This window comes from Mustela nigripes, chromosome X, assembly GCF_022355385.1.
Source record: "Mustela nigripes isolate SB6536 chromosome X, MUSNIG.SB6536, whole genome shotgun sequence".
Classification (NCBI taxonomy): Eukaryota; Metazoa; Chordata; class Mammalia; order Carnivora; family Mustelidae; genus Mustela; species Mustela nigripes.
In genome coordinates, this window is record NC_081575.1 from 73,405,750 (window position 1) to 73,417,220 (window position 11,471).

Sequence of the window (11,471 nt, forward strand, 5' to 3'; positions counted from 1 at the left end):
TTTTTTTAAAGAATTTATTTATTTATTTGACAGAGAGAGATCATAAGCAGCCAGAGAGAGAAAGAGAGGAGGAAGCAGGCTCCCTGCTGAGCAGAGAGCCAGATGCGGGACTCAATCCCAGAACCCTGGGATCATGACCTGAGCCGAAGGCAGAGGCTTAACCCGCTGAGCCACCCAGGCGCCCCCATTTGTCTCCTCTTTTTCCTTCTCCCCTTCTCACTCATCCACCTGCTTGCTTACTCTTCTTCATGAACAGTTATTCTACTCTACCACCTGAGAGGTCTCTAGAAAGGAAAGGCTGACAACAAGGTGGCTGTACCCAGCAGAAAGCTCCTACACAGCCTGGAGGATATTTCAGCCCAATTTTGAGGAAGAATCTTCCACCCAAAAGCACTACCTAGCTCTACCCAACTAAGTCTTCTTCAGTTAAGCTGTCTAGGAACTTGTTCCCAAAGGAAGACAAACACCAAAATACTTCTATTATAACCTCCCTACTGGGAACTCAGGGTAAGTGAAGATCAAATTTGTGGACAACTCCTAGGTGGTTGATATCCTTTATTCATAAATAATAACTATACAAAATGTCAATAAAGAGGAAGAAGAAGATGGGTGAAAACAAATCCAGCCAAGACCACATCATTTCTATGAACTTGCTTATGCCATATCAGCCCATTAGGCCTTGATGGGAAATTCAGAAAATACTCTCTTTTGATCCACAGGTCTAACACCAAAGAAAGCCATATTCGCAAAATACAGGGCCAGTTGAAGGCTCAACACCAGGCATGTGGCAATCTTCCTTAAAAATTCCTCCCAAGCCCACATCACCTAGCTCTCCCCATGCAAGGGCAATATAGATATCAGTGACTCAGACAGAGGAAAAGGAAGGGGACCTTCCTTTTAAGGTCTTAATTTAAGACTTGGCCAAAAGCAACTTCATAGCCCTAAGAAGAGGGATGTTGTGGAGGAAGGGAGTAAAGGAAGTCAAATCTCATTTGCATTCAGTTTTGGTTTGTTTCTTCGCCTCCCCCTTCCCTGGGGGAACAATGACCAATTCCAGGGTCTTCTATTCTTCTTGGATTCACCAACGACCTAAAATAGCCAGCAATTGTGGTTTGCAGGCTGGGCTCCAAGGCCCCACCCAAGGCACTTAGCCAACAGTTGTCTCTCCAAACCAGGATGCCCACAGTGAGTTCTGGGGTAGGTGGATCAAAAACCTAATATAAGCAGAGCTCACTGAAATAAAGAGGGTTACTTACGCATGGATAGTTGGGGGCAAAAATAATGTTCCCAGTGTCATTGTAAAGAAAGGACAACTTCTCCAAATAGTCACTGCTCTCTCTTTTGTTAACGCTCTTTCCAAGAAGCCTTATTATCTTCTTAAAGATTGAGCACAAATAGTAAGAATTTCAGGAAAAACCAATGTTCTCTTTAAACAGATATTAAGATTATAGCCCACAGAAATGACTTGCTCAAGGTCACACAGGCAGAGACTAAGAAGCAGATATCCTTTTTAAGTATACTATTTTTTTCATTGCACCATTTCTATTAAAAAGCATTAAGAAAAAAACCACCCAGACAGTATGTCAAGGTTTAAATGTCAGAAAGTTCAGCTCTTTTAACCTAGGGCTAGAAAACTCAGAACTGAGGATGGGAGGCAGAGTGACATCAGACCCATTCCACTCAGGAGAGCCAAGTCAGAAGCTTATGCATACAAAGGGCACACAAAGAATTTATTAACTGGAAGGCTTTACCTACTCCAAAGGAATAGTTTAAGATGCTGAGGGGGCCAGGATGACCCCACCCTCCCCCAACACTCTGAGCCTTTTTAGGTTAAGCAGGACTACCTAGGCTGTCAGAGATCAAAATAAGAAGCTAGACAGAGGTGACCAGACTGGGTCAAAAGAGCTTGCAGAGATTTTAAAAAAAGAAAGAAAGAAAGAAAGATAGAAAGAAAGAAAGAAAGAAAGAAAGAAAGAAAGAAAGAAAGAAAGAAAGAAAATGAAGGCAGAAATCACAGTTATTCCAGAGCTCTCCCATCCTTCTCTCTTCTCTCCCACCTCTCCCTCACCTCCATCAAAGAGCCTCAACCACCCACTCTAAGCAAGCCCTATACTAAGGCAAAAAAAAAAAAAAAAAGTTTGCAGGTGGCACTACATAAACTTGAGAAAGGCATTCTCTGTAGCAAAAAAGAACAGGGGACTAGTTGAGGTGGTAAAGGGCATTTGAGGGGGGGAAAATACCAAATAAGGCATACTTGACTGGTAAGGAATCATCAGGAAAGGTTCCAAAAGCTGACGTCACAGGGAGGAAGCGTTTAGTCATTGGTTTCCTCTGGCAACTGGCCTAAGGCCAGGAGGCAAACTCCCAACCTTAGGAAAATGCCCAGGCTATGGCAAAGAGAAAGATAACCAAAAGAGGTTTTCCCCAAGCCCACCCTCAGGCTCTTCTGGAGCAGCTTTTCAAGTACCAACAGAGAGGTATAGCATAACTCTGAAGCAAATTACCAGATGTTCTCACTAAGCATATTCCAGATCCACCATGGTCCAGGTGCCAAGAGGAGTAAGAAACCTGAGGAAGAGGCCTCTGATCTACTCTGGTTACGTATTTTTGTTATTATTGACAGTCTCATGTTAGAGAAAAGAAAATTTCAAAGGCACCCTTCAACGGATGAATGGATGCCTCAAAAGCAAAGAGGTTAAGTGACTTTTGTTCTCGGCATAGGAATTTCTGAGTTATTAATCTCCCAGGTATATCAGCAAGGATGTTTGGAGAGGAGTTTTGCTCACTTAAAACCCTTGAAGATAGTAGTGGGATGCCTGGGTTGCTCAGTCTGTTAAGTGTCTAACTCTTGATTTCAGCTCAGGTCATGATCTCAGGATCATGAGATTGAGCTCCCCAGTGGGCTCCAGTCTCAGTGAAGAATCTGCATGAGATTCTCTCTTTCTCCCTTGGCCTCTCCCCCTACTTATGCCTCTCATACTCTAAAATAAATAAATAAATAAAACATTTTTTAAAACACCCTCAAAGATCACAAAGGTTTGTACAGCTTAACTGATGACACTTAAATAGATTACACTATTACCTTGACCCCCGTCCTACAACTCCATCTCAGATTAGTCATTAGGCCCTGACTGATACTCTGCCACACAAAATATCTACATGGGCAACAGAGACAACAATATTTATTTCAGTTAATTCACCCAATTCTAGAAAACCCAAGGTGAAGTCTTCCCCAACAAACTCCTTCAGAACTATTGGCTCTAACTGACCTTACAAAGAGCAACTTGGTCTATGCTTACAGGTACTCTGTCACTGTCCTTGAAACACCTCAATGATTCCTTCATTTCAGACAAACTCACTTTCTTTTTTTTAAGATTTTATTTATTTATTTGAGAGAGAGTGTAAGCATGAGCTGGGGGAGAGAGAGAGAGAAGCAGACACCCCACTGATCAGGGAGCTCAATTCAGGGCTTGATCCCAGGACCCTGGGATCATGACCTGAGCTGAAGACATATACCTAACCAAATGAGCCACCCAGAATCCCCCAAAATCACTTTCAAGAGAGCACTGGACTAGGGTTTACATCCATGTGCCAAAACCACGTCCTCTCCCACTCAGAACAGTCCCTGCTCCCAAGTATACACTTCCTTCAAAGCCCTGTTCATGTCGCATTAAACCCCCTTCTTCTCAAAATCTACAGAAAATGCCATGTAAAATTTATTTTTGTCAAAATGTTTTTAAGTGAGTTAGCCCTAAATCTCCAATTAAATAGGAGATCTATGAAGGCAGCTCCATTCATTTATTTGTTTCTCTCATAGTAAATAGTACCTAGTAAACACTCAATAAATGGTGAGAATACAACTGCCTGCTTTCTTTCTTACCCTTCTTATACCTGGCACAACGTTGGGCATATGATAGTTCAGTTCCATAAGTAATCATAACAAACATTTGCATCTAACTTAGTAGATGCTAGGCACAGCTCTAAGCACTTCACAAAAATTGCCTCATTTAAGCCTCAGAACAACCCTATGAAATAGGCACTACTATTATCTTCACTTTACAGTTGAGGAAAATGAGGCACAAGGTAAGTAAATTGCCCAAGGCTGCACAACTAATTGGTCACAGAGCTCAGATTTGAGTCTAAGCAGTCTGATTCCAGAAGCTGTGTTTTCCCCACTACTCTATGCTACCTTTCTATGAAGTCACGAAAAGGAATTTTTTTAGCTCTCTACCTACCTTAGGCTTGGCCTACAACACCTAGAGGTGAGTAGTGAGGGGCTGAGGCCTGGAGACTCCAGTCTGAATTCAAATATCTGCTACAGCAGCAACTACTTCGACCAAAGTACCATAATGTTCTCCTAATTCATGGAACAGGTCAAGCTGGAGCATTGAGTCAGATACAGAGATGTCAGAACTCAAAATTTAAGAAGGCAAAGAGAAAGCAATAATGTGGGTGAGGAGTGAGCAGGAAGAGAAAACAGTCATTCTGGGGCCCCAGAAAAACTGAGTCACCCACTGACTGAAAACTGCTACAGCAGAAGCTATTTAGGGGAACTCTGCTGCAGCCATCTTGTTAATTTAATCACCACAGAACCAATTCTCTGGAAGTCTGTGTCACCTTGGTGAATAGTCATTCTTCCAAGATAGGCAAGTTAGTGAGAGACCACTAACTTAGTAACTGGGAAACCCAAATTCTGCTTTCCAACTTCATGTGATCCTGGACAAGATGACCGACTCCTCTAGCTATGAATACACAAAAGAAATAACCCCTATCCATAAAGACTTTGAGGAGAATAGAGGCCCAGTCTCAAGCAAGAAAATGTGGCTAGACTGTTCTCTTCTTCCCTTCAACACATACATCTGTTCTCTACCACTCATTGCAAACAGAGCAAAAAAACATTTACCTTCCTGGTAAGTGTTACAGTCCCAAAGGCATTGTCAGAGCCTGAGCTATCTCCATATAACCTCTGAGGTCAGCTCTAAACACTCAGAAAGAATTGCTCTTCCCATTACCATAATAACACTACGGTCAAGTCACCCCCAGCAAAGAGGTAGGAAACACTGAGCACCCTGCACCAAGTGCGACTTAGAAGGCAGACCTTAAAAGTTCCTTCCCTAGGGGCACCTAGGTGGCTCAGTCAGGTGGGCATCTGACACTTGATTTCAGCACAGGTCATGTTCTCTCTAAAATAAATGAGTCTTTAAAAAAAAAGTCCTCCCCTACACTGGGGGCCAGCCAACTTGGGTTTTAGTCCCAACCTTATTACTATTTACTCATATCACTTCCCTTTTCTGACTTTTGCTGACCCCACCTAAAACATAAAGGTAGAACTAAATGTTTAAGGCCAGGTCATTTGCTCTATGGCTCATGCCAGTGTTTCTGTTAGAGCTACTAATGAAACAAACCAACTCCCAAGCTAGAAACTCCATTCTGAAGTCAACACCCAAAAAAAAAAAAACAGTACTCCAGGGGTACCTGGGTGGCTCAGATGGTTGGGCCTCTGCTTTCAGCTCAGGTCCTGAGATCGAGTCCCACAATGGGCTCCCTGCTCAGCGGGGAGCTTGCTTCTCCCTCTCCCTCTGCTGCTCCCCCTGCTTGAGCACTGTCTGTCAAATTAATAAATAAATTCTTAAAAAAAAAAAAGTACTCCAGAGGTGTGGGGGGAAAAAGAAGGTACATTCTAGCAAGTGCTGATGAACTGTGTATTCCCAGCAAAGCCTAGCACACTGCCTGGTATAGAAGGCACTCAAATTTTGAGGAAAAAAAATTTCTGAAGGAAAAAACATAGAAATGGGAGGCTTGAAAGTGTATCATCAAGGCTCTCAAGGATATCAGTACCGGAAAAGTCCCTAAGTGTCCTTATTATTTTTACAATTCCTTCATGACAAATTGGGAGAGACTGAGAGCCTAAAGAAAGGATTTGTCTAAATATTTACTTCATTTGGATCACTTTATTGAGGACAGGGAAGATGATCTTCCTACATAGAAAGAGAAGAAGAAAAATTCCCAGGTCAGTGTTATTTGCCAATTTCCAAATCAATGGAGTCCTGAGCTACCCTTCAAGTGACTGTTCCTATACCACAAATCCAAACCTAAAATTGAAAAGTTTTTCAGCTCTATCAAGCATGAATTTGGAGGGATGAATAGCAAAACCAGCCAATCACGACAAGACCACCTCTTGACCACTAGACTGGCCCAAAGGAGACCATCTTTGTACTCTTTTTGGGGAGGAGGCAGAAGAGTGGCGCAGAAAGAGTGGTAGCAGAAAGAATACTGTGAGTTGGGAAAGATGTACATAATAAACTCAGTTCTATCTTTGAAAAATCAGAAACACACTGTTCCCAACCTGTAATAATGCCAATTTTCATCAACTCTAGCCATTAAAGGTCCAACCCTGATTGTGGTGGTAGCCAAATATTCTCCTCTCTGGGGACCATGAGTCTGGAAATTCCAATGAGGGGGACTCCCAAGAAGATACAGATGAGCCTACATAGACTGTTGCCAAGCAACACTAGCAGAACAGAGTTCAGAATAAGTGTAGCTGTCATCTATAGAATTGGATTTAGAGTCAGCGAGATAGACCAGATGGATGACCTCTAAATATCACTTCACCATCCAGGAAAGCACTCTCCTAAGAGGGGGAAGAGAAAAAAATAAAAATAACTCCACTAAAACAAAGCTATTGTTATAGGCAGCTAGATAATAATGGAGAGCTAGCAGAGTAGTGGTCAGTACTGCCTCTGTCATCCACTCACAGAGAAACTTTCCCCTCTACAAAACTAAGTACAGATTAGTTGATATCTTCAAGTGTCCTCCTACCCCACCAGCACCTCTCTGCCCAAAGGGCCGTTCAAGGAACTGCCTAAAGAAAATCCCCAAGATGGTTCCTGCTCTATCATCCATGCTTCCACAAAGGGCTGAATGAACTGGAGAAACAGGGGTGGAGAGATGCAGGATCCAGAGCTGCCCTCTCTCACATATAACTTCCATTCCTAATCTTTTGCCCTACCCTGAAGTCTGTAGGCAGGGTTGGTTCAAGAGTTAAAAACTGAGATTCTTCCTTCTATTCACAAAGTACCATTTCAGTGCCACTCGAGTGGCTCAAGCAATGCTAGGAATGGCAGGAGAATAAACAGTCCACACAGTCCCTGTTAAAGTTTAGCTGAATGCAGATCCAGAAGCCTTCAAATACTTTAAGGAGGTGGATGCTACATCTGCACACATGGATGGTCCTATCAACAATCATTTGATAACCTTCCCCCTGACCTGCTGAGCTAGGGTTAAAAATTCAGCAAATTGAAAAGATCTTACCAAACTGATACTCTAACTAAGACTTAAATTCAAGTTCTGGCTTTGCTACTGATGTGCTATACTATTCTAGGTCAGGTCCTCCTTATCTGTGGGCCTCATTTTCCCCCCTCTATAAATTAGAAGGGTTAGACTTGACAGTTGTGAAGAGCCTTTTCAACTCTAACAAATCAAAAACTCAAGAAAACCTTGAAAATTCAAAACAATCTCTTTCTGGGAGATCAAAAACTCCCAAAGACTTTGTGACCTAAAAAAAATTTAAAGAGGGCAGAGAAGGGAAAAGTTGTTTTTTGTTTTTTGTTTTTTTAACAACTGTCTTAGCAGAAAGCGTAGATGTCAGTTAAATAAGCTTCTTCATTCTGGCAGACTTAGGAAACTGGCAACTAGAAACAGAATCCAAGAATTGGCAGGGAGAGGGTACAGAGAAGCATGTTTTAACAGATTTAACAGAGGTTGGGTTGACTAAGGGAGACAATTGGATGTAAAAGTGAAACCAACTCTGGACAGACTATAGACATAGTTCATATGAATGAACGGATTTGATTTTTCCACTACCCTTCCCTATCTGTCATAATCCAGAAATAGCCTAATAGCCTAACTAGTGAAGGAGGAGCGGCAAATAGGGAATTTTCTTCCTCCATTAAAGTTACTAGCTGGCATGCAGTGAACTAGTATATGCTCCTGGATGCCTCAGCATTGGGATGAGGAATGAGAAAAGTAACAGGAGGCACCTTGTGAAACCCCCAACTCTCAACAGGAGACCACCAAATGCCAACGTCACTATGTCTGAATTATCTACCTCCTTTTATCTGAGGACCAGGAAGTCCTAAGAACAGGGGCAGTTTGCTTTGGGCAGGGGAGAGGACTCAACTTCAAGAACCTAGTCACAGGGCACCTGGGTGGCTCAGTGGGTTAAGCCTCTGCCTTCGGCTCCGGTTGTAATCTCAGGGTCCTGGGATGGAGCCCTGCATTGGGCTTTCCGTTCAGCGGAGGGCCTGCTTCCCCCTCCCCCTCTGCCTGCCTCTCCACCTACTTGTGATCTCTCTCTCTCTCTCTCTCTGCCAAATGAATAAAATAAAAAACTTTAAAAAATATTTAAAAAAAAAAAAAAGAACCTTGTCACTGAGGCAGAAAGAAGGGTCCTTGAGATAAGCATCAAAGAGTCTGGGCCCCAGTCTTGGTTATGTCACCATGTACTCTTAGGTTCTTTTCTGTAAGCCCAATATCCTCATTAGTTAAAAGAGAAATAGTGGAGTGGGGAGAGGAAGAAAGTTGCACTAGAGAGTCTCAGAGGTCCTTTTCAGGTCAAGATTCTATGGTCTTAATAGGCATGATATAGTTGTTTCTCCTAAAAGTTGACTATTCCTTGAACTGAACAGTATGGAAAATTCTCCAAAGCTTTCAGACTATCAAAATTCAGCCCTCTCCTTCCAATCTGATTCAAGTTTCAGACAATCTGCATAAAAATACCTTCAGTATTCAGGTACCTTCAGTACCCTAGGCCTGACCTCAAACAGCTCATTCTCCAGGCTCTTTCAAAGCCCAGGAAAAGGATCACCAGGCTATCTTCTTCACCACTTCTGACTGAGATGGGATGGTTAAGGCAACTTTGAGACAATTTCCAGGCCCATCAAGTTGTATTTAAAGGTGAGATATTTTAGAATTGAGGATGAAGGATGCCAGTAGTGAAGAGAGATTGTGGGGCAAAGTCTGTTCTCAGAGATCCACCTATCTATTTAGGTAAAACCACCCACAGAGAGATAAACTGAAGAAGAGTCTCCTGTAAGGATCTTTATAATCTTCTGTGTTGGCAGAAACAGTGGGCTTTTTTTTTTCCCTCTCTCTTTTCAAAACCATTCTCTGTCACTTTATGTGTATTAGGGGAGGCGGAAAAACTCCATGTCATAAAACCATGAGCAATTTTAAAAAGAGAGAATGTAGAAGCACATGCTTGTTGAAAACTTGGTGTTTCTAATAGGGTTTTGAAAAGACAAGAATGACTTGGCAGAAAGTCTGGACTATAGCAACGTGGCAACCAAAATCAGCATACACCCAATGAACCAGCCCCCCACTTCTCTCCTCCAGGGACCCTCGGACCTTCTCAGGGCTACTAGTCACTATCTCAGCACTACAAGGCTCAGACAATCCTCTAGGGAGAGGGATCGGCAAGCACAAGCTTCTTGGCCTTAAGGACGCAAGCCAGGGTGGTCACTAGGCCTTCCTGAACAAGAGAAGGGCTCCAGAAACCTCTTGGTATGACTTGCACAAAAGAAGTAGGACTCATTATTCAGGCACACCCCTCCCATGCCCCTCCCTTCTGGGCATCCGGCCTCCCTATAGGCCCCACTCCCAGGAGGATTCTGCTCTTCTCATAACAGCCAGCGGGGTGGAGATCAAATCTTAGAAGCTACCACCATTCTAGAAAGGTGTGGCCCTACCGGGGAGAATCCACACCTTACAGAACAATCTGGATGGGATAGAAGGAGACAGAGAACTATTAAGCAATGGGAAGGGCAAGAATCTGTCGGTAGAGAGAGGAAGAAACCAGTCTTCCACACTAGGAAGTAAAGTAAAGTAAAGACCTCCTCCTCCAAGTGAAGTATTAGTGATCCTGGATGGAAGCGAACAGCATCTGTTGAGTCCCTCCACAACTCTCTCCTCCACCAACTCTTTCTCCTCTAATAGTCAAAAACATATGGAGTCTCCAGGGGAGACTATGAGAAAGGTGAAAGAGGGTGCTGGATCAGCCCACTGCACTTCCTACACCTTTCCCATGGACTCTCCTGGACCAAAGCAGCCTTGTCCCCAGAAAGGCGCCAATTCCTGAACTGGAGGAAGTGTTTCCCTCCCCTGCCCCGCAGACCATCAGGAGCAAGAGGAGACCTCGGGGTCCCCAAGGAACCTTCCCTACTGCCTCATCCCACATGCCGCCGGAAACTGGAATCTGAGAAAGAGGCCGGTCCCGCCCTGTCCACTTCTAGCCTGGTACCCACTCACACAAGAGGGCTCACCAGACAAGGACTCCATTCTCGCTCCTCCCCAACACAGGCCTCAGCGGACTGCGCGGCGTTCTGAGTGGGCGGATGGCTGGCCAAGCCCATAACCATCAGCAGAGGGTTACTAGAGTCTGCTAGAGCCCCTAGGGCGGCAGCGCACATCCCCTGTACTCACCGTCTTAGGCATGGTGACTGCAAAAGTGGCAGAGTTGATAAAGTTCGGCTAGGAGCTGTCTGGCAGCGCTGAGAACACAGTACAGACAGCACAGACTCAGGGGGCTGGAGGTTCAGATTGGGTCCCTCTCTAGCGCTGGGGCAACTGTTCGGCTTCCTGCTAACGGGCCACGACTTCAGAAACCCCACCCAGGAAAGAGCCGCCCCTGTCGCGTCGCCCGTTTCTTTATGTGGCTGGGCTTCCGCTCTGCTCCCCGCCCTCGAGCCCGCCTTCTTGCCCGCCGCTGGCCTCGCCCCGCCCAGCCCAGCCCCGCCACACCAGCCACTTGGGGGTCAGGCTGGGCCTGGGCACTCTTAGGGAGACTCCCCACCACACGCGCGCGCGCGCGCACACACACACACGCACACACAGGCCTACTCTTTCTCCAACGCCTTTCGCAGCCCCCACCCTTTCAAATCCAGGCGGCCCGGCCCCACCCCCAAGCAAGGCCCGACCTTGGGCGGCACCCTGGCAGAGGCTTTCAGCCCTTGACTGCAAGTTTCCATAAATGAGGAGCTCACTACCTATCAAAAGTGTCTGTTCCCTCTCAAGATAGCACTGACTCTCAGAAAGTCCTTGCGTATAGCTAACTTCTTTACTCTGTGACTTGCCCTGGGGATTTCCGCTCTGCTCCCGGTGGCCACACAAATCCCCGATTCTCCCTAATAATCCCTTAGAGCTCTGAAGATCCCATGTCCCCCTGAAACTTCTCTTCTCTTGGCTACACCGCCTCAGCTCCTCCAACACTTCAGTCGTTCTCTTCTGTAGCTCTATGTATCCCTTTTCCCATCATATTCCCACCCCATTCTTACTCAATCCTCGTTTTCAACAGAATTTGGCTTATTCTCTGTATCTGTTCTCTATTCATTTTCCTTCCTTCAAATCCCGGTCTTCATCTTCTTCAAATCAATGCCTTGATGCTTTATTCCCTCCCCCCAATACATTCATGATTT

The 11,471-nt window shown here is 44.7% G+C and overlaps 1 protein-coding gene across 1 annotated transcript in view; it reads right to left on the reverse strand.

Moving 5' to 3' along the window:
- Positions 1-10,727, reverse strand: part of MSN (moesin) — a 79,845-nt gene extending 69,118 nt beyond the window's left edge. Inside the window, exon 1 of the mRNA XM_059384660.1 lies at positions 10,480-10,727. Within this exon, the coding sequence (XP_059240643.1) occupies positions 10,480-10,491 (12 nt within the window). The 5' untranslated portion in view covers positions 10,492-10,727. The remainder of the gene's footprint in view (positions 1-10,479) is intronic.
- Positions 10,728-11,471: the final 744 nt, after the last annotated feature.